Source organism: Manis pentadactyla, chromosome 7 (genome assembly GCF_030020395.1).
Source record: "Manis pentadactyla isolate mManPen7 chromosome 7, mManPen7.hap1, whole genome shotgun sequence".
Classification (NCBI taxonomy): Eukaryota; Metazoa; Chordata; class Mammalia; order Pholidota; family Manidae; genus Manis; species Manis pentadactyla.
In genome coordinates, this window is record NC_080025.1 from 81422872 (window position 1) to 81447065 (window position 24194).

At 39.3% G+C, this 24194-nt stretch overlaps 1 protein-coding gene across 4 annotated transcripts in view; it reads left to right on the forward strand.

The window, feature by feature from the left end:
• UMAD1 (UBAP1-MVB12-associated (UMA) domain containing 1) overlaps positions 1-24194 on the forward strand; it is a 245432-nt gene that overhangs the window by 216890 nt on the left and 4348 nt on the right. Inside the window, exons 4-5 of one of the 4 annotated variants that reach the window (XM_057504547.1) lie at positions 21029-21243; positions 23064-23177. In XM_057504547.1, the coding sequence (XP_057360530.1) occupies positions 21029-21243; positions 23064-23172 (324 nt within the window). In that variant the 3' untranslated portion in view covers positions 23173-23177. Of the gene's footprint in view, positions 1-21028; positions 22938-23063; positions 23607-24194 lie in introns of those variants that run through there. The other 3 variants (XM_036894519.2, XM_036894521.2, XM_036894520.2) reach the window with 3 other exon arrangements.

A 24194-nucleotide genomic window follows, 5' to 3' on the forward strand; every position in this document is an offset into this window, starting at 1 on the left:
ATGCCCTTTATACCATTGTGAAGAACTTATTGGAGGTCACCACACAGAAACTGCTTTTTTTTTTTTTTTTAAGAGAAAGGAATATTATCAGAAAAATGTACTTCCATAGCTGATCATCTGAAACCCTTTAAATGATCAAAATTAAGGATATTTAAAGCATGCATTAATCATTGATTTACAGTTAGTTTTATCCTATCAGGGAGTAATCCCCCTTTCCTTTCTTTTTTATTTTTATTTTTTTGTTATCATTAATCTACAATTACATGAAGAATATTATGTTTACTAGGCTCTCCCCTATACCAGGTCCCCCCTATAAACCCCTTTACAGTCACTGTCCATCAGCACAGCAAAATGCTGTAGAATCACTACTTGTCTTCTCTGTGCTGTACAGCACTCCCCTTCCTCCCCCCCATTATGCATGCTAATCTTAATGCCCCCCTTCATCTTCCCCCCCTTATCCCTCCCTACCCACCCATCCTCCCCAGTCCCTTTCCCTTTGGTACCTGTTAGTCCATTCTTGGGTTCTGTGAGTCTGCTGCTGTTTTGTTCCTTCAGTTTTTCCTTTGTTCTTATACTCTACAGATGAGTGAAATCATTTGGTATTTCTCTTTCTCCGATTGGCTTATTTCACTGAGCATAGTACCCTCTAGCTCCATCCATGTTGTTGCAAATGGTAGGATTTGTTTTCTTCTGGCTGAGTAATATTCCATTGTGTATATGTACCACATCTTCTTTATCCAATCATCTACTGATGGACACTTCGGTTGCTTCCAATTCTTGACTATTGTAAATAGTGCTGCGATAAACATAGGGGTGCATCTGTCTTTTTCAAACTTGAGTGCTGTGTTCTTAGGGAAAATTCCTAGGAGTGGAATTCCTGGGTCAAATGGTAAGTTTATTTTGAGCATTTTGAGGAACCTCCATACTGCTTTCCACAATGGTTGAGCTAATTTACATTCCCACCAGCAGTGTAGGAGGGTTCCCCATTCTCCACAGCCTCACTAACATTTGTTGTTGTTTGTCTTTTGGATGGTAGCCATCCTTACTGGTGTGAGGTGATACCTCATTGTAGTTTTAATTTGCATTTCTCTGATAATTAGCGATGTGGAGCATCTTTTCGTGTGTCTGTTGGCCATCTGTATTTCTTTTTTGGAGAACTGTCTGTTCAGTTCCTCTGCCCATTTTTTAATTGGATTGTTTGTTTTTTGTTTGTTGAGGTGGGTGAGCCCTTTATATATTTTGGACATCAAGCCTTTATCGGATCTATCATTTTGAAATATATTCTCCCATACTGTAGGGTTCCTTTTTGTTCTATTGAAGATGTATTTTGCTGTACAGAAGCTTTTCAGCTTAATATAGTCCCACTTGTTCATATTTGCTGTTGTTTTCCTTGCCCGGGGAGATATGTTCATGAAGAGGTCACTCATGTTTATGTCTAAGAGGTTTTTGCCTATGTTTTTTTCTAAGAGTTTTATGGTTCCATGACTTACATTCAGGTCTTTGATCCATTTTGAATTTACTTTTGTGTATGGGATTAGACAATGGTCCATTTTCATTCTCCTACATGTAGCTGTCCAGTTTTGCCAGCACCATCTGTTGAAGAGACTGTCATTTCGCCATTGTATGTCCATGGCTCCTTTATCAAATATTAATTGACCATATATGTTTGGGTTAATGTCTGGAGTCTCTAGTCTGTTCCACTGGTCTGTGGCTCTGTTCTTGTGCCAGTACCAAATTGTCTTGATTACTATGGCTTTGTAGTAGAACTTGAAGTTGGGGAGTGAGATCCCCCCTACTGTTTTCTTCTTTCTCAGGATTGCTTTGGCTATTCGGGGTCTTTGGTGTTTCCACATGAATTTTTGAATTATTTGTTCTAGTTCATTGAAGAATGTTGCTGGTAATTTGATAGGGATTGCATCAAATCTGTATATTGCTTTGGGCAGGATGACCATTTTGACGATATTAATTCTTCCTAGCCACGAGCATGGGATGAGTTTCCATTTGTTAGCGTCACCTTTAATTTCTCTTAAGAGTGACTTGTAGTTTTCAGGGTATAGGTCTTTCACTTCTTTGGTTACGTTTATTCCTAGGTATTTTATTCTTTTTGATGCAATTGTGAATGGAACTGTTTTCCTGAATTCTCTTTCTATTGGTTCATTGTTAGTGTATAGGAAAGCTACAGATTTCTGTGTGTTAATTTTGTATCCTGAAACTTTGCTATATTCCGATATCAGTTCTAGTAGTTTTGGAGTGGACTCTTTAGGGTTTTTTATGTACAATATCATGTCATCTGCAAATAGTGACAGTTTAACTTCTTCTTTACCAATCTGGATTCCTTGTATTTCTTTGTTTTGTCTGATTGCTGTGGCTAGGACCTCCAGTACTATATTAAATAGCAGTGGGAAGAGTGGGCATCCCTGTCTAGTTCCCGATCTCAGAGGTAAAGCTTTCAGCTTCTTGCTGTTCAGTATAATGTTGGCTGTGGGTTTATGATATATGGCCTTTATTATGTTGAGGTACTTGCCCTCTATTCCCATTTTTCTGAGAGTTTTTATCATGAATGGATGTTGAACTTTGTCAAATGCTTTTTCAGCATCTATGGAGATGATCATGTGGTTTTTGTCTTTCTTTTTGTTGATGTGGTGGATGATGTTGATGGACTTTCGAATGTTGTACCATCCTTGCATCCCTGGGTTGAATCCCACTTGGTCATGGTGTATGATCCTTTTGATGTATTTTTGAATTCGGTTTGCTAATATTTTATTGAGTATTCTTGCGTCTACATTCATCAGGGATATTGGTCTGTAATTTTCTTTCTTGGTGGGGTCTTTGCCTGGTTTTGGTATTAGGGTGATGTTGGCTTCATAGAATGAGTTTGGGAGTATTCCCTCCTCGTCTATTTTTTGGAAAACTTTAAGGAGAATGGGTATTATGTCTTCTCTGTTTGTCTGATAAAATTTCGAGGTAAATCCTTCTGGCCCGGGGGTTTTGTTCTTGGGTAGTTTTTTGATTATTGTTTCAATTTCTCTCCTCATAATTGGTTTGTTTAACTTTTGTGTTTCTTCCTTGGTCAGTCTTGGAAGGTTGTATTTTTCTAGGAAGTTGTCCATTTCTTCTAGGGTTTCCAGCTTGTTGGCATATAAGTTTTCATAGTAGTCTTTAATAATTATTTGTATTTCTATGTAGTCTGTCGTGATTTTTCCGTTCTCATTTCTGATTCTGTTGATTTGTGTTGATTCTCTTTTTCTCTTAATAAGTTTGGCTAGAGGCTGATCTATTTTGTTTATTTTCTCAAAGAACCAGCTCTTGGTTTCATTGATTTTTGCTATTGTTTTATTCTTCTCAATTTTATTTATTTCTTCTCTGATCTTTATTATGTCCCTCCTTCTGCTAACTTTAGGCCTCATTTGTTCTTCTTTTTCCAGTTTCGTTAATTGTGATGTTAGACTATTCATTTGGGATTGTTCTTCCTTCTTCAAGTGTGCTTGGATCACTATATACCTTCCTCTTAAGACTGCTTTCGCTGCGTCCCACAGAAGTTGGGGCTTTGTGTTGTTGTCATTTGTTTCCATATATTCCTTGATCTCTATTTTAATTTGTTCGTTGATCCACTGATTATTTAGGAGCATGTTGTTAAGCCTCCATGTGTTTGTGAGCCTTTTTGTTTTCTTTGTAGAATTTATTTCTAGTTTTATACCTTTGTGGTCTGAAAAATTGGTTGGTAGAGTTTCAATATTTTGGAATTTACTGACGCTCTTTTTGTGGGCTAATATGTGGTCTATTCTGGAGAATGTTCCATGTGCACTTGAGAAAAATGTATATCTAGTTGCTTTTGGATGTAGAGTTCTATAGATGTCTATTAGGTCCATCTGTTCTACTGTGTTGTTCAGTGCCTCCGTTTCCTTACTTATTTTCTGCCCGGTGGATCTATCCTTTGGGGGTGAGTGTTGTGTTGAAGTCTCCTAAAATGAATGCATTGCAATCTATTTCCCCCTTTAGTTCTGTTAGTATTTGTTTCACATACGCTAGTGCTCCTGTGTTAGGTGCATATATATTTATAATGGTTATATCCTCTTGTTGGGCTGAGCCCTTTATCATTATGTAGTGTCCTTCTTTATCTCTTGTTACTTTCTTTGTTTTGAAGTCTTTTTCGTCTGATATTAGTACTGCAACCCCTGCTTTCTTCTCGCTGTTGTTTGCCTGAAATATGTTTTTCCATCCCTTGACTTTTAGTCTGTGCATGTCTTTGGGTTTGAGGTGAGTTTCTTGTAAGCAGCATATAGATGGGTCTTGCTTTTTTATCCATTCTATTACTCTGTGTCTTTTGATTGGTGCATTCAGTCCATTAACATTTAGAGTGACTATTGAAATATATGTACTTATTGCCATTGCAGGCTTTAAATTCGTGGTTACCAAAGGTTCAAGGTTAGCCTCTTTAGTATCTTACTGCCTAACTTAGCTCGCTTATTGAGCTGTTACATACACTGTCTGGAGATTCTTTTCTTCTCTCCTTTCTTATTCCTCCTCCTCCATTCTTCATATGTTGGGTGTTTTTTTCTGTGCTCTTTTTAGGAGTGCTCCCATCTAGAGCAGTCCCTGTAAGATGCCCTGTAGAGGTGGTTTGTGGGAAGCAAATTCCCTCAGCTTTTGCTTGTCTGGGAATTGTTTAATCCCAAAATCATATTTAAATGGTTGTCGGGCTGGATACAGTATCCTTGTTTCAAGGCTCTTCTGTTTCATTGCATTAAATATATCATGCCATTCTCTTCTGGCCTGTAGGGTTTCTGTCGAGAAGTCTGATGACAGCCTGATGGGTTTTTCCTTATAGGTGACCTTTTTCTCTCTAGCTGCCTTTAAAACTCTTTCCTTTTCCTTGATGTTTGCCATTTTAATTATTATGTGTCTTGGTGTTGTCCTCCTTGGATCCTTTCTGTTGGGGGTTCTGTGTATTTCTGTGGTCTGTTCGATTATTTCCTCCCCCAGTTTGGGGAAGTTTTCAGCAATTATTTCTTCAAAGACACTTTCCATCCCTTTTCCTCTCTCTTCTTCTTCTGGTACCCCTATAATGTGGATATTGTTCCTTTTGGATTGGTCACACAGTTCTCTTAATGTTGTTGAATTCCTGGAGATCCTTTTATCTCTCTCTATGTCAGCTTGTATGCGTTCCTGTTCTCTGGTTTCAATTACATCAATGGCCTCTTGCATCTTATCCATTCTGCTTATAATTCCTTCCAGAGTTTGTTTCACTTCTGTAATCTCCTTCCTGGCATCTGTGATCTCCCTCTGGACTTCATCCCATTGCTCTTGCATATTTCTCTGCATCTCCGTCAGCATGTTTATGATTTTTATTTTGAATTGTTTTTCAGGAAGACTGGTTAGGTCTGTCTCCTTCTCTGATGTTGCCTCTGTGATCTTGGTTTGCCTGTAATTTTGCCTTTTCATGGTGATAGAAATAGTTTGCAGAGCTGGGATGAGTGACAGCTGAAAGAACTTCCTTTCTTGTTGGTTTGTGGCCCTTCTCTCCTGGGAGAACAGCTGCGCACAGACAGGGCTTCTGCTTCCTGCCCAGCGGCTATGGAGTTTACCTCCGCTGTTGCTGTGGGCGTGGCCTGCCTCGGGCAGCTGTTCCAAAATAGTGGAGCCGCATTGGAGGGGGAGCGGCCGGGAGGTTATTTATCTCTGTAAGGGTCCTCCATGCTCCCTGCTGTCCAGGGGGTTAGAGTGCCCAGAGATCCCCAGATTCCCTACCCCTGGACTAAGTGTCCTGCCCTGCCCCTTTAAGACTTCCAAAAAGCACTTGCCAAAACAAAACAACAACAACAACAACAAAAATTAAATAAGTAATTTTAAAAAAACAAAAACCGCTCGCTTTTCTTTGTCCTCAGGCACCGGCCTCCGGCACCCGCTCACCAGTCTTGCTGCCCTGTTTCCCTAGTATCCAGAACCCCACGCATGCACTGTGTCTGTGCTCTGGTCCGGAAGGCTGGGGCTGGGTGTTCAGCAGTCCTGGGCTCCCTCTTCCTCCCCACTCTGACTCCTCTTCTCCCGCCAGAACCTGGGGGGAGGGGCGCTCGGGTCCCGCTGTATCTTACCCCCTTCGCGAGGCGCTGGGTTCTCACAGGTGTGGATGTGGTCTGGATGTTGTCCTGTGTCCTCTGGTCTCTATTCTAGGAAGAGTTGTCTTTGTTATATTTTCATAGATATATGTGGTTTTGTGAGGAGTTTTCCGCTGCCATCTTGGTTCCCTTGTCCTAGGTAACGACATCTTGTACCCTTACAGTAACATGCAAAAGAACTATAGCAAAGAGTTCCAGTGTGGGTAGAAGGTCTTAGAGCTGTTTCAAATAGGACTGAAATACCATCAATTATATTCAGATTTTAATTCATAAAATATTAAGTTGGCAAGGCTTCCGTAATGATTTTTTTAAAGCCAGGCAAAGTATTATACAAGTGTGCAAACAAATTTATTGTGCCTAAACAAATGTATAACTCAAACTAAGCAGGAAACATATTTTATGTTTCCCTCACTTCAGGCTCTTACTATTTCCCCCACATGCTTAAATATTTTTTATTCCTGTATTTATTGAATCCTGATAGTCCTTTAGAACTATTCCCTAGATTTTCCAACTAGATGATTTTACTCTAGCTTAAAAAATATTGTTCTTCCATACCCCAAAGGGGGAAAGAACCCAAATACCTATCAACAGATGAATGGATAAACAAAATGTGGTAGGTACATACACTAGAATGTAATTCAGCCTTAAAAAGGAATGAAATTCTGATACATGATACAACATATGTGGTCCCTGAAAACATTATGCTAAGTGAAATAAGCCAGACACTAAAGAACCAACATTGTATCATTCCATTAAATGAGGTACCTGGAATAGGTAAACTGATAGAAAGTGTAATAGAGGTTACTAGGGGCTGGGAGAAGAAAGGAATGGAGAGTTAATGGGCACAGGGATGTTTGGGATGATGAAAAAGTTCAAGAGATAGTAGTGATAGTTGTACAACACTGGAATGTACTTAATGCCACAGAATTATACCCTTAAAGTAGTTAAGATGATAAATTTTATGTTGTATATATTTTACCACAGTAAAGAAAAAAAAATTACCCTGAGTTAGCCACAAAGTGCAGTAATAGGACACTGTCTTGTGGTCTCTGAATGTGCACCAAGAAGGGACTTAGCCTCCTGCCATTCCAAATAGCCTCTTCATTCTCGCATGGGGGTGGAGAAAACACAGCTGTATTTATTTTTCCAATCCCCTCTTCTATTTTGAAATACAACCTTTTTGCAAACAAGAGCCAAGGTCAAGTGACACAGCTTTCTGCTCACCTCTTCAGTTTGCCAAACACTGTTTTTCTAGAGGAGTTCTGGGTGAGGTGCAGCAAGTGTGGGTAATACTATCTATCACTCATACGCCGTCTGAGTGGAATTGAATCAGCCTACCCTCCTCAGTCTGTGCTCAGTTTGGGATAAGGCATTTCCTTTCCTTTCACTTTCATCCATGTATGAAGACAGACCTACAGCTGTGTATTCACCACCTATAGTATTTCTAAGTGTATAGACGATTCCTCCGCCCAAATTCAAAGAAAATAAGGCTTTTCTTATCCAACATTTTCCCATTTACTAAATAATTGTTTCCTGATCTTAGAAAGATATATATACATAAGCAGGGTAAACCTGAGGTCCTACTGATAATTGTCTTTGAATTCTGGGTATGGACATGACAATTCTAAATATACACTAAAAATTATATCTTTATGTTTTTACCTAATGTGGAAAAAATGGTAAAATATAAATCAAATTACATAAATTATACTCTTCAGTATAAATTAAGAGCCGCAAAACAGATTAACTTTCTGTCTTCAAACAACCTTAACATGACATAATTACTTATATATATATAATATATAAATAAATTATGTTTTTTTATAATTACTTATATACATATAATATATAAATAAATTATATTTATTTATAATAACATCAAAATGTTTGTTCCTAAAAATATATATAATACTTAGGATATGAACTTGTCAAAAGTTCATTCCATTAAAGCACATGCCGAAAAACCAGCGTGTAACTATTACCTAATGTTTTTAGATTTACTTTCCTATTGTAGTTCCTACTAGTATCCTATTTATTTAACCCATTCAGTTAATACCATATAAGTGATGTCTAATTTTATAAAAACAAGTATATTTACCTCTTCTTCCAGCTTTAAAAATAGAAATTGTTCCATTTCCTTTCTTATTGCACATGCAAATGACTGAACTATTTTATTGTTTTAGAACATGAAAATCATTTGAGTGAAATTAATATTTAGTGTGCGGAGGAGATGTGCAAGATCATTTTTCATTGTTTTCCTTTGAAATCATCTGGAAAAAGTAGGATATTGTTGCATTGTTTTCTGAAAAAGTTGAATAGATATTTAAAATAAATCTATGTAAACGGGAAGTTAAGTAGAATCCAGTGTCACTAATAAGGGATATCAAATTCTTCAGACCTGTGGTGTACAGAATAAGCTTGAAGAATTTGTGCACGAAAGCTTAAGCCATTGTGTAACCTTGGCTGTGATGAGATGCTGTTGTTTTCTAAGCTATTACATACTATACCAACTTGGTAGGTTTAACCTAGTAATAAGATGCTTAGCTGAACTATTACTTTAAACTCTGTTTCTATAGTGACTGTCTGTTCTGGGACCTTCATCATCTACCCCAGGTAACACTTATTCCAGTAATTGCTAAATTCTTAAAAGAAAGAAAGAAACAACCAGACAAGTTAGCTTTAGCATTATTTCCTGTTATGATTGCCTTTATGTCAGAGGGGCAGCATTAGATTGTACGTTAGGAGACCCAGAGTACAAGCCTCTGCCAACTAGCAGTGGTGTGACCTTAGACAGTCACTGAACTTTGAGCCTCAGAAGATGAGAATAGGAGCAATAGCTTCCCTATCAAACTTAGTGGCTTGGGAGGCTCAAATGAAGTAACGTATGTGAAACTACTTTGAAAAGTTTGTAAAACACTAAACAAATGTTAGTTGTCATTTTTCCAAGATTCTGATTAGAACTTTGATCTGACAGATTTAAGTGAATTATGTAAATGATAAAACCAAACCAGTAAGTTGTTTCATAGAGTATTGTAGGGCGTGTAAGTTTTCAAAATCATAAGTTTGTTATATTTTTAATTTCCAGATCATTGGACATTTGCATGGCTTTGTTGTTTTTGTCTGGTTCTGGTTTTGTTTTGTTTTGTTTGTTTTCTGATGTGGTTATTATGCCTCTTTTTTGGTAAATGGAGTTGGTTTGGGAAATAGAAATTGGTGGGGTCTAAATGTCCTAAAAAAGGGCACCCCTTTTCCTCAGCTGCCTCTTGTGTCAGCAGAGAAGTAAACCAAAGACCCAACAGAGAAACAAAATGGGCCCCTTTTGACTGCTACAGCCCAGGCTGGGAGAAGCAGCTTGGTGTGACTGCTAGACTGGACTGCCATGCTCCCAGTAACCTGTGTCTGCACCTGAGCGGAAAGTTTAAGTCAGCTCAACAGGCACTCTTACCATGGTTACTTGTCTCCCCTGGTCCAAGTAGAGACAGAAGGAGTAAGGGCCTCAGGATCTTGGATGGTAGCTTCCCCCATTTAGAAACACGGACCCATGGCTGTCACCCAGCAATCAGGTAACTCAGTCTACCTTCTTGGAGAGAAATAGAGCAGAAGGCCAAGGTGCTTAGGAAAAAAAAATCATTCTTTATGGAAACCAAAGAAAAAAGAGGCTTTTCCCTTTAAAAGAGGGGAACAAAAATAAGATAAATGAAATTCACCTACTTATCCCCTCTCCTGTCTTCCTGTTGAGCCCTTATCTCTGAAGCTTGCCTCCCATTCCCAGTCCTGCTGCCCTGTCACTGGTCCTGGCCCCCACACCCCTGATCCCAAGCAAAGGGTACTCTGCAGCTCCTTCAAATGATCCCACAGAGCTGTGGAGAACTACCAGTTTCTGGGAAAGAAAAGCTATATAAAGTAGACTGAATATGTCCCTCTAAAATTTGTATGTTAAGAGCTAATCCCCAAGGTGAAGGTATTTGGAGGTAGAGCCTTTGGAAGGTGATTAGCCCTGAGGGTAGAATAGAGCCCTTATGGATGGGATTAGCGCCCTTACAAAAGAGGCCCCAGAAAGGGCCCTGGCCACTTCTGCCATGTAATAGGGAAGATGGCCATCTCTGGGCCTGGAGGCAGGCCCTCCACATTCAGGGATCTGCTGGTACCTTGGTCTTGGACTTCCCAGCCTCCAGGTGTGGGAGAAGTAGATTTCTATCATTTAGCAGCCACTCTGTCCCTGGTGTTTTGTTATAGCACCCAAATGGACTAAGACAGTTGACTAGGAGGAATTTGGAATAGATAAGTTAGCTTCTTCACCTTTCTCAGTGAAAGGTAGATCTATAGTAAAAATATTTCTCAAATAGTGTCATCTACATTGTAGAAGGACCTCACTGAGCTCCCTTGGGGAGACATATTTGTGAAGCTGTTCATTTGGCAAGCCAAGAACAACCCGTCTCATTCTTCAGGAAATAGATGTAGCTGGAGTCTCAAACTAGTTTTAAGTTTTATCTGCATTTGAGCTGCCCATAGCTTTAGGAGCGTGACAGAGAAGTCTAGTCCAGTATGACATGCACAGTGAGAGAGGGACGCACAGCTGTATGGGAACACACCACAGGCACTTGGCCCAGGTTTGTGAGGTTTCTTGGAAGATTTTCTAAGAGTTCTGATCTATTCCTGAAGGGCAAGTTGAAATAGGCAAGATGAAGGGAGAAGAAGAGAGAAAGAGGTGCTAATTTAGGTAAAAGTAATGGAATGAGCCAAGGCTCAGAGCTAAAGGAGAACCTGGCATGTTTGGGTAATAGCAAAAACTTGGTGTGGTTGGAACATAGAGTTTAGGGAATGGTAATAAATTAGGGGTGTAAGCAAGGCCAGATCAGACTTTGTGAACTATAAGGAGTTTGGTCTGTTCTCCAAAGACACTGAGAAGTTTTAAGCAAAGAAGAGCATGCATAGAAGAGCCAGCACCAGAGAGAGGGAGAATGTAGTACAGGGGAGGAAGGCCATATGCCGGAATCCCCTGCAACATTCAGGGCAGATGACTAAAGCAGCCTGCCCAAAGAGAATGACGGCGGAACCAGAGAAAAATGGACGGAACCTGGGGAGACGCTGAAAACATCAAAATCAGCCAACTCGTTTACTGGATGGAGGAAATGATAGGCAGAGAGAAACCAAAGATAATTCAGGTTTCTGTGTTGTGCAGCCATATTGATACTCTTCACTGATAGAGAAAATATTAGCATTAAGTTTGGGGTAGAGTTAGGAAGGAGATGAGAATGAACATGTTGAGATTAAGATTCTTGTGGAATATCCAAAAGAAAATGTATAATAGGAGTTGAGCATATGGGCTTAGGAGCTCTAAATAGCAGTCTGTGTTCAAGATTGGCGTGCATGTGTGTGCACCCATCACACATCTACATGCTTATCTACTCCCTGGGAGTGGAGGAGCAGGGCTGTGGGCACAGAGACTATGGATCAGCTCATCCGAGATCATGTGCTGACACTAAGAAGAATGAGGGAACAGAATGATCAGTTAGATGGAAGGCAAAACTAAGTGGCCCAAGAAGCCAGGAAATAAAAACTCAGAGAGGATTACCAGTGCTACAAAGAGGTTATATAAGATTAGCAATTTAGAACATCATCTGAGTTTAGCAAAAGTGTGATTATTAGTAACCTTGGAGAAAGCAGTGTCAGTAGAGGGGCAGAGTTCAGGAGACAGATTTCAGTGGGTGAAGAGTGAAGCAGAGAGTGTCAACAGTCGTCTCAGCCTGGCTGTGAAAAGAAGTGGAAAGATAGCGTGGGAGTTGAGTGGGTAAGATGCCAGTGGGCGGAAGAGATGTTCGGAGAATTTTCTGTAAGTGGTGAATTGAACGTATGGAAGATGAGCAGTTAGGAGGCACCTCCAAACTACGAAGCCATATCCTCGAAGAGTGGGGAGGATGGCTGTGGAGCACCAGGGGAGAGGCTAGCTTTGGGTTGGAGGAAGGCACCTCGCCTATTGTGGCAAGACGGAGGCACATCCAGGAGATGCCTACAAATGCAGATGAGTTTTAGGGGTAGACCAGTTAGAGGATACCCTCCCCTGATGGTTCCTATTTTCTGTTAAATAGGAGGCTTCTTTGCTTGCTCACAGCACAAAGAAAGGGGTGATATCGGACAAGAGGAAAGAAAGGGTGAAATACATACTGTGAATATGAGGAAATCATATTTCTGGATAGCTCAAGGTTGGAGATCATGCATTTCTGTAAACTTTTAAAAAGTTTTTTTCAAAAAAATCACTGGAACAGCCTTTTTATTTTCAAATCCAGTATTAAGCAGGATCCCACATTGAACACACTGTTTCTTGCTGGTCCCTTTCCTAAAATGCTTCTCTTTTTCTGCTGTTCCCCCTCTCTAGCTGGCTAGTACAAAAGATTTTTTCCAAGAATGCCTGGAACAGATTACAGAAGCAAGTGACAGGCTGCTTACTTCCCCTTCTTCACTTGTCTACATTCAGCTGGAGTTCTGAAAAGAGGAAGTCTGGAGAACTTTTTTTAAAGAAAGATGGGAGAAGTAGGAAACACAAGCAGGTGGAAATACTGAGGGGGGGAAAAAGGGGAACAAATAATGAAAAAAAATCATGAACCAAAATTTAAGTTGAAATGATGTCAGAGATTAGAAGGGAAAGGGAGTAAAGAAAACATCTACTTCCTAACCTCACCTCTTCGCTTGCTACAAGTATATACCTCATCCTTGTACTAGGAGCCCAGGTCACATGGAAAACATGGGATTTTGGAGAACTCAGCTTTCTTCTGCTTAACTTACCTGTATCAGTAACACAGTGGTCTGGGCTTCTGTTTGTTTCTTTGGCCTAATCCCTCAATTTAAAAATCAAGTCTGGGGTACCTAGAGGATCTGAGAAACAAGAACACATCCAGTGCCATTCAAAAATATTTAATGAGCACTTGTGAGGTGCACCAGTACTGGTGGTGTAGGTACTGGGTGTTTGCAGTAAAATAGGAAACAGTTTCTACTTTGCATATAATTTCTCCCAAATGAAGGGAGACTATTGCTTAGGACTTTTGTAGGTGTAAGAGACCAGTCCTCTGGCTTTTATCAGCTAACCAGACATTTATTAGCAACTGGCTTCTAGAAAAAAATAAGAAGCTGGAGTAGGGCCTTAGCTCTGCCACTGCTTGTGTCTCCTTCTCCTAACCTTTTGTCCCCTGAGGCCTCTAACTCAGATCTGTTCCCCACCCCCATCAAGACCCTGATGTAATGCAAGCAGATACCAGCTGAAGCCAGAATAAAATGGGTAGTTATCTGGGGAGATAACGTGACAGTGTTGCCAGTTCAGGCTGTTGTTCAAAGGAACATGCCTTTTATTTATGGATGTTAGAATTTAAAGGCATAGACAGCCAGAGCTTGATATTATCTCTTATTATAATTGTTTCCTAGAATTATACTTATAAAGCCACCTTCTTTGCATGTAAATTGAATGTGTTAAGTAGGTGTTTTAGATCTGGTTTCATGTTCTTTTAATAGGTTCTATTACTGTTTTGGTTAAGGCTGGTTTCTAAACTTAATGCTTCAATAATTTTCTTTTATACGACACTGTTTTATCTCTACTTATTTGAAGCAAGGGTTGCTTTAAAAAGCAGAGGTTTTTAAATATGACAAACATAGGTGGTGTTCATATTAATAAAATATTCATACTTCCGTCGGGTACAGCTGAGTAGGCGAAGTCTCCAAATTGTCAGCGGGTTTGCAAAGTTGACTGGCACTCTTTCAGAAATTTCATGGTGGTTTGGGGGACTTCTGTGCCAGAAAAAATGTAGTTGTCTTTTCTTAAACCTGCACTTCCCTGCTTTCAAACACCCAAGAGTGAGGTGCACAAGGACGCCCCCAACCTTCTGTTGCTTCAGGGAAGTGACTTCATTTTTATAAGCCTTCACAAAATGTGTTATGTGCGTTTTGTTCTTGGAGAGTGTTTTTCCTAAGCTCTGAGATTTTACAGATTGAACCTCATGAATCTTTACGTCCTCCTCTGCAAGAAAGAGAGGAATAGAGCCTATGAACCTCTTTGAATTATTAGAAACAAAGGTAATAGAATGTGAGAAACACAAGATAAACTTGGCCAGTCCATTTTTTTTATTAAGGTATCATTGATAATACACTCTTACGAAGGTTTCACATGAAAAACATTGTGGTTACTACATTCACCCATATTATCAATTCCCCCATAAACCCCATTGAAGTCACTGTCCAGCAGCATAGTAAGCTGCCACAGAGTCACTACTTGTCTTCTCTGTGCTACACTGTCTTCCCTCGTGATCCCTCTTATCATGTGTACCAACCATAATACCCCTCAATCCCCTTCTCCCTCCTCACCTGCCTTCCCCCACCCCTCCCCTTTGGTAACCACTAGTCCCTTCTTGGAGTCTCTGAGTCTGCTGCTGTTTTGTTCCTTCAGTTTTGCTTTGTTGTTGTACTCCACAAATGAGGAAAATCATTTGGTACTTGTCTTTCTCCACCTGGCTTATTTCACTGAGCAGAATACCCTCCAGCTCCATCCATGTTGTTGCAAATGGTAGGATTTGTTTTTTTCTTATGGCTAGAAAATTCTAATGTGTATATGTACCACATCTGCTTTATCCATTTATCTACTAATGGACACTTAGGTTGCCTCTGGATCTTGGCTATTGTAAATAGTGCTGCGATAAACATAGGGGTGCATATGTCTTTTTTAACCTGAGATCTTCTTTCCTTTGGGTAAATTCCTAGGAGTGGAATTCCCGGATCAAATAGTATTTCTATTTTTAGTTTTCTGAGGAACCTTCATACTGCTTTTCACACTGGTTGAACTACTTTACATTCCCACCAGCAGTGTAGGAGGGTTCCCCTTTCTCCACATCCTCACCAGCATTTGTTGTTCCTTGTCTTTTGGATGTTGGCCATCCTAACTGGTGTGAGGTGATATCTCATTGTGGTTTTAATTTGCATTTCCCCGATAATTAGCAGTGAGAAGCATCTTTTCATGTGCCTGTTGGCCATCTGAATTTCTTCTTTGGAGAAGAGTCTGTTCATATCCTCTGCCCATTTTTTAATTGGGTTATTTGCTTTTTGGGTGTTGAGGCATGTGAGTTCTTTACATATTTTAGATGTTAACCCCTTGTCAGATATGTCATTTATGAATATATTCTCCCATACTGTAGCATGGCTTTTTGTTCTACTGATGGTGTCCTTTGTGCTTTTTTAGTTTGATATAGTCCCATTTGTTCATTTTTGCTTTTGTTTCCCTTGCCCAAGGAGATGTGTTCAGGAAAAAGTTGCTTATGTTTATATTCAAGAGATCTTTGCCTATGTTTTCTTCTAAGAGTTTTATAGTTTCATGACTTACATTCAGGTCTTTGATCCATTTTGAGTTTACTTTTGTGTATGGAGTTAGACAATAATCCAGTTTCATTATCTCACATGTAGCTGTCCAGTTTTGCCAACACGGGTTGTTGAAGAGGCTTTCATTTCCCCATTGTATATCCATGGCTCCTTTATTGTATTTTAATTGAATATATATACTTGGGTTTACATCTGGGCTCTCTATTCTGTTCCATTGATCTATGTCTCTGTTCTTGTGCCAGTACCAAATTGTCTTGATACTGTGGCTTTGTAGTAGAGCTTGAAGTCGGGGAGTATAATCCCCCCTGCTTTATTCTTCCTTCTCAGGATTGCTTTGGCTATTTGGGGTCTTTTGTGGTTACATATGAATTTCAGAACTATTTGCTCTAGTTCATTGAAGAATGCTGTTGGTATTTTGATTGGGATTGCATTGAATCTGTAGATTACTTTAGGCAGGTTTGCTTTAGGCAGGATGTTGGCCAGTCCTTTTTTAACAGGTTAACTGATGAACAAGAAAACTGTAAACTTTGTTTGTTGTAATGATACATATAAGGAAATTAATTTTCTTCCTTAGAGTAAAAAATAAAATAAGCCCATTCTGCCATGGTATACATATTTAAACCATGTAAGGGCAAATGCTAATGTGAAAAGGAAGGATTAAAGTTGGATTATATGAAGGAATTTATACCCAAAAACATTATCCTAGCAGCATTTCTGTGAACAGGATTAATCACAAAATAATGAATATGCTTTATGAACATAATATTTGAAGTAATTTTTTAAAAGTTGGCTATTAATCACAAGGTTAATTGATTTTTTTTCTTCCTCCATTGTGGTTAACATACTCATTCTTCTCTTTAAAGACCCATTTTATTATGCAAATGGAGAAATTGAAAGACTGTGTCTAAGAGAGAGGGCTGCTGGGGAACTAATGCATCTGTTTCAGCCCTCTGCCCCCACCTCCGCTTCCACTGGCTGCCAAGCTAGAGACTTAGTGAGGAGGGTTAGTGAGTGGGGGTGTGGGGGGTCCTTGAGTTTTGACTCACATTTTCTTTGTGACTTACTCGTTTTGCCTTATAATTTCTCCCCTTCCAGCTCTCAGCATGCCAACAGCAGCTGCATCATGGCACTCCCGCTGCTGCCAAGAGGGCAGGCAGCCTCCTTGGAGACCGTAACATTGCACCCTAGCCAACTGTTAAGAGAGAAATGCTGAAGTAATACAGACAGCACAGCTAAGATCTTCCTAAGAGGCATTTGGCGGAACACTTTGTGCATGGCATTTTTTAAGTTAATTTTTGGAAACTTTTTTTTTTGGGGGGGGGACTTTTTATTATAGAAAATTTTCAAACATACACAAAGATAGAAAGAATACTGTAGTGCATTCCCTTGTACCTTCCTATTTCTCCAGTGATTTCAATAGTGATCAATTCATAGGCAGTCTTGTTTCACTATTCATGGTAGTTTTCCCTGTGGTTTATCCAGACTTCTGGTAGATTCATCTCCTGGGATAAATTTCTCTTAAATTACATCTGCTTACCACCCTTCTTTAGTCTAAGACCTATCACCCTAATGATTTCCTCATTTCTTTCTTCTTAAAGGTAATAAATTTGTATTTTTTTTCCTTCTAAATTAAGCCAAAATATGCTGTGTTAGGAACTTCCATATTTTCTAGTACTGTCCCCTAAATTTTGAAGGCTTATTTTATTCAGTCAGCTGGTCTATCCAAAGCATATCTGAAGTGTGCAGGATCTTAGAACATAAGCATTAAAGATCAGTGGGTTTGCCTCTCAGTTTTGCCACAGACTAGCTGTGTAACCTGGGACACTTCCTTAACCTCTGTGTGCCTTGTGTCTTCCTGTTTTTAACATGGAACTAATAATAGTACACACCCCACAGAGGTATAGTGAATACACTTACACAGTTTAGATGGAGCCTCATACAAAGTATGGCATTAAATTAACAGATCTAGGGAACTTTTGCATGTGAGATTAAGAGTAGGCAAGATACCAGAAGAGAGGGGAAGGTCAGGTGATTTGAACCACCAATGAATGTCAAAACCAAAAGAGATGGATGGATTCTAGCCCTTATCTCCAGCCAAGTGGTATCTGATAGTCCCAAAGTTTTTATTTATGCACTTATTTTAATGTGTGCTAAACATTATTCTACTTATGAACATTACTTCATTTAATCCTCATTGCTATCTTATAAAATAGGCACTATTATTAATCTCATCACACAGCTAAAGCAGCTGAGGCAAAGGGAAGTTAAATAACCTGCCCAAGGCTACATGCGTATTAATGAGGAGGAGACCTCAGGTTTGCACCCAGTCAGCTGGCTCTAGAATCTGCGCTCATACACCCTCTGCTGTGCTGCTCCTGATAACCAAAGCCCTGGTGTAGACACAGCCACACAGGAACCAGCATATGCTGACACCCTTTAGTGAAGCTGACCCAGGGACACTTAGTATTATTACTACGTCCCAGTCCAGTTTCAGGAGGCAGGCCCTGTCCACTGCCTACGTGACCTTTCTAATAAGCTTTGTGTGATTACATTTGTTCTAGTTGCAGTTTTGAGAAAGTACTCTGGTGTCTTATCTTCACATGGCGTTATAAGACAACTCTGGATAGGGGTGTGTTTGCTAACTTTAATAGTTCAAAGTCATTCACTAAACAAATATTTCCTGAGGGCCTCTGTTCTAGGTGTTGGGAGATGCCTTGTAAGGAGAGCAGTTCCTCCTCTACAGCTTCTCCATGGAGTTTTCCTTCCTCTGAGCTGCTTCTCATTAGCACATAAATGGCCATTACTTCTCTCAACATAAAAAACAAAAAGAAAAATCAAGAGACACCTCTCTTGACCCCATATCCTTTTCCAGTCCTGGCCCATATCTCCTTTCCTATTTTCAGCAAATTGTCTAAACAAAATTGCCTGTTCTTCAGAAGGGACAAAACAGCAGTAGATTCACAGACACTGAGAAGGGACTAGTAGTTGCCATGGGGAAGGGTTAGGGTGGGTGGGAGGGTGATAAAGGGGCATAAAAATTCTCAATCATAGTGTAGGTTGGTCACAAGGATGGTAGTACAGCATGGAGAATACAGCCAATGATTCTGTAACATCTATGTTGACAGATAGTAGCTGTACTAGTGAGGGTGAGGATTTAATAATGTGGGTAACTGTTGGACCACTGGGTTGTATGCTGAAACTAAAATAAGACTATATCAGTTTTAAAAATTGTTTTTATATTTGTCTTCATTTTCTTTCCTACCCACAACAAGCAGACTTTCTTCACCAGATCTCACACAGCTCCAGACTCTAATCAAACCCCTTGCCTACTAACAGGTTCACTTGGATTTCTGCTGGGCCCCTGGAATACCCAGAACTAAGCTCTAGACCATCCTGCCCAAGCCCCGCCCCTGACACTCTCTTCCCGTCCCTGCAGATGGAGACGCCGTCTTGTTGCTCAGGCCAGAGCCCTGGCTCCAGCCCTGAGCCTGCTCGTGCTCTCTCACCTGACATGCATTCTGGCAGCAGGTCCTATTGGCTCTGTCCTTAAAGATCAACACAAAATCAAATCGTTTGTCTCTATTATCACAACCTTTATCCACAATTATATCTTCTTCCCAGCTGATCTTCCTGCTTCTTTCCCTGGAACCATACCCCCAACTCTCTTCCAGCAGCACAGCTACCAAAGTGATTCTATTCAGACGGCAGTCAGAATATATCTCTTCCGCAACAACAGTGGATGAATCTCTCATATATAGTTGAGTGAAAGAAAGCAGACACAAAGTTCATACTGTACAATTACCTTCATTTAAAATAGAAGAACAGGTAAAACCAATCTATGCTATTAGAAGTCAGGATGGTAACTGAGGGGACAGGGAGTTCATTGTGACAAAAAGCATGAGGGCCTCTGGGGGAATGGTCGTTTTTTTACATTCAGCTTCTGTTTATTGACATGTTTCAGACATAACAGAAAAGATCACATAGCAAAAACATACAGGTCAATGAATTTTCATACATTCTTGATCTGTGTGCTAGTTGCTCACAGGTGTTTAGTTAAAATTTAGCAAGCTGCATAATTATGATATAGTCTTTTCTGTATTTTTCACTTAATGTTTTACAAAGTTGTTATTTCTTACACAGAATATCATTCTCCTAGAATTAGAGAAAAGGAATGTATTAGCATTTATAATTTGTAACCATTATAATGTATGCCCCATGCAGGTAAAAATCTTGTCTGCTTTCATCCATTCACATATATTTTTAGGAAGTAGGAACTCATTTGACATTTGGGATATAGCAGTGAACATGAGGGACAGAAACTCCTTAAGCTTCCTAGGGATGATAATCAGAATAAATTATATAACACGTAACAAGGCATTAAGAGCTGTGAGGAGGAAAAAAGTAGGAGAGAGAGACAGGGAGGAGGGGGTGAGGGGCAGGAAAGGCCTCACTGAGAAGGCGACATTTGGGCCAAGACTTGGAAAGAGGTGAAGGAAGGAGCCCTGGTGCATGTCTAGGAGAACTACCTAGTCCACAATCATATCTCCTTCCAGAGCTATGAAAGCAAAGGCCAGAGGCAGAATGGGTGCGCACAGGGGACTGCAGGAGGCGGGGGGGGGCTGCAGAGCAGTGAGCCAGGAGGACTGTCTGGGGATGGGGGAGTCACTTTTAACCTAAGCTGGTTTGAGCCTAAGCCCCTTGTAGTGGCAGGCTGTTTGTTCACATTGCTATAAATACAGTCCAGTTTATTATTCATTCTGTGATTGATGGATCCTTAAGTAGTTTCCAGTTTTTAGGCCTGTGTAGAATGATGCTGTAAACACCCTACTGCACACGTTTTGGCAAACTAATGTATGCATAATAAACCAATTTTAAAGAAATTGAACAAGATATATTAATTCATCTTACTTGAATGACTTACATAACATGTTAGCTCCAGTGGAAGTCAAGCAGTCAGTACTTAGGGTCCACATTAGAGGTAATTCTCAACTACATGTACGGATAGTGAAGTATGCAAGGTGGAGAATACAAAGTTAGCGCACAGAAATTGATTGCTCTTGAGTCCCCTAGAGTCTAGTCGGGGATAAACCACATGCATAGCAAAGAGCACCTAGCAAGGACACAGAAAGGCGATGCCAAGCACGCTCCCAGGCCATCCGCCCCATCGTCATTCTGAAGTGGGCACGTCACTTCCGGGTTGTGTTGATAGAAGCTTTCACACGGAAGCTGGGCATTCTGTAGACCCTGAAAGAAGCCACTGGATTTGGAAAAGCAGAGACAGACTTACAGACATTATCTGGGTTAGGGAAATAGCTACAGTGCCAGTTTGTATTTGAGGGGGCTCTGGCAGTCACTCTGAGTACGAGGGTCTGGGATTCATTTTAAAGCTAGTGGAGATTTAGATGGATGTACTTCTCAAAATAAACAGCTGCATTCTAATCTAGGAATATTTATATTGTCCACATTTCTGTCATTTTGATACACTAATGCCACATTTATCATTATTAAACCTTAAAGTCCATAAGGTCTAAATCACTTAACTGTATATGTGTTTTTAGACTGGCAAGGAAAGCTCATCCAGTGGGACTGTAGCAGGCCTCGAGGTGGAAAATAAGGCAGGCCAGACTCTGGAAAACAGCTCCTTAATGGCCGAGCTTCTGAGTGATGTACCCTTCACCTTGGCCCCGCACGTGCTGGCCGTGCAGGGCACCATCAGTGACCTTCCAGACCACTTACTCGCCTATGATGTCAGCGAAAACTTATCAAGGTTTTGGTATGATTTCACTCTTGAAAATTCAGTGCTCTGTGACTCATAATCTTTATGTCTGTTTGCACCTTAACAGCTTTAAAACAAGTTTGCCTATTTTATTTAACCTGTTTGATGTTCTTCACCATTTCACTGTGCAAAGTCCTCAGAAGAGCAAGGATCAGAAAGCAAATAACATTATGTTCATTGCTCTATTTTTTAGAATAAAGTATATTTGTACAAAATGGAACTTAAGTTCTACTCCCTTTCCCCAAAGTAATAAACACAAAAACTGAGCTATCAAGGTTTTATGAAAGGAATAGAGTCCTTCAACAGGTCTCTCAAAATACAATGCCTCACATTTATCTTAGAACAGTAAGAAAGGACAAGGGCACTTAGTTACCGTTACTCTGAGGTCTGTGCTTAGACTCGTGAGTGAATTCTCTTCTCTGGTTTGGAGGAGACTTGAATTAATGTTATTCCCTATCTTCTTCCACAGTGTTTATGCATGAACTCAGAGAAAAAAAAAATTGCCAGTTAGCTTAATTTCTTCAGTCCTGATTTAGACACTGATGTGGACACTTAGAACACTTCCTAAAAAAGCAGTATACAGAAATGCTGTGACCCCTGCGGACACTGTCTCTTCTGAACACTCAGCTGCAGTTTCCTGAAACCCACGGCAGTCCTTTCCATCCTGAGTGATGGCTGTGTTCCTGCCTTTGTTTTCTGCCTTATTGCTACTTCAGACTGAACTGTCACCCGCTTTCCCAAGAACTTTCCCTGCTCTGCCTCAGTTGGCATTTGCTCCCCTTACCACATATGTTCCCAGTTTATGAAGAGATCCGCATTTCCTTTCAACCTCTCTGCCTCCTAAAGAAAAACAGCTCATGATGACACATGCTATTGCTGATAACACCCTTATTTAGAAATTTGTTGGCCACAATACAGATGGAAGTGTTTTACTGCTAGAAAAACTGAAATCAACTCATTTACACCTAGCTATGACTTTCAGTTCTTGAATATCCATTATTTGTTCAGCTAAAACAGAAAACTGCCATTGGTCAATAGCCTGTAAAGGGAAGAGATAAATTGTGGTAGAGTATTTTCTCTGCCTTGGAAAACTCAAATCACATTTGCTTTGATTAGGAGCAATATAATTTATTTATTCTGTGCCAAATTTTAAGTATATTTTCACAAAGATAGAGTGCCGTAGTAAAACTAAACACTGCATAAAGTTACCTGAATTATTCAAGTTTTAACCTGTTATGCATGTTTTTAAAATAAATGTAGCATGGTCTTGATAAAAATACCATATAATTTAAAAGGTGAACATTTCTATTGTAAAAATATGCCTCATTTATAAATAATGTTAACCATATAAGGCAAATGGTTAAATTAGATCTTTACATAGTTTTCATAAAGCATCAGTCTGGAAAATGTGACTTACTAATAATGCAAATGTGAACATTTTATAGCAGCGTTTGTGAAAACACACCCTTTTCAATACCCATGTTAATGTACCTTAAAGCTAAATGTAAGCATGTCATAAATTTGTCTAATATATATATTAAATTTTACTTAAAATAAACATTTCACTTATGTTTTCCATGTTATAAATATACTTATTATAAGTATTTTCACTTGTCTACAGAAATTGTTATATTTAAATAAATGTGAATTAAAATAAACTGATATTTTGATTCTTTTCAAATCCAGAAAAATAGTTTTCTTTACAATATTCTTATCTGAATGAAAGTTACTAATTCTTTGGGAGGCAAAGATTTAACTATATAATTTGTGTAATGCAGAGAAAAACATGAAATTTCCTCTTATATGTAACTTTTAAGGAGTAACACTGGAAATGGTAAGATCATCAGTCCTGGCCTAATAGGACTGGAGAGATTTGGGAGAAATCACATCAACATCTCTCTCCAGACAGATCTCCATCATCACTAAATTTGGTAAGGGCCAATGTATGACCTAGTTTTAACAGAAACCTTGGGAAGATGGCCATTTTAATGTTCATATCCTATATATATGTCAATGTTACTATTTTAAAAGTGGAAGAAACATTCTTAGAAATCAGCTACCGAACTCCCATTTTACCCAAGACAAACTTGAAACCTAGAAAGGTTAAATGACTTAAGTCAGTGATAAATAAACATTTGTTTTAATAGTGTTAATAGTCATAATATAAATTATAACAAAACTGTATGCTCTGGTGGAAAAGAATTCAGACACTTGAAGCAGCCAGAGTTTGTAACAGCCCCTTTACTTAGAAGCTGTAGGACCTTGAGTGAGTCTCCTAACTTCCAGTGTCCTTAGCTCCCTGCTTGTTAAATATGTGCACCTTGCAGGGTTGTGTTAGGATTTGGATGGTGTATGTCAAATGCCTGGCAGCGCAAAGCTCAACACAGCATAGGTGTTGTGGGAAAGGGAGCTATTATAATTCTCATTATAATCTAATGGAATGCAAAATATAAACTGAACTGCCTAAAGAATAATATAAAATACTTTTACATTTTCTATTATAAATTTTTTATTAATATAAAATATTTCCTATATTTTATAGGTCCCTCTTGTCCCATTAATTTTTTTCCACATTAAATACCTCACTGTGAAAAATATTCCTAAAATGTATTGGTTGACTCCTCTGCAATTCCTTAGGTAAGACGTCCCCAGGGAACACTTCTTTTTCTCTTATTATCAAGCATCGTGGTCCTTTTCCTCAATACAGGTTATCATTGTAAAGTACTGTAGGCACAGAATCTACAAGTGATTTTACTCTATCTTATTTTTAACCCCACAATATATTCAGCAAGTTACATAGTTGGGTTTTTTTCGACTTTCTTTAATGGCATTTGCATCTTTTCCTAAAAACAGAATCAGGCCATTCTGACCAATTTATTATTCTGGTTAATTAAATTTTGATTAACTAGACTTAAAACTGTACTATTAAATGTTAACAAAAATATAAT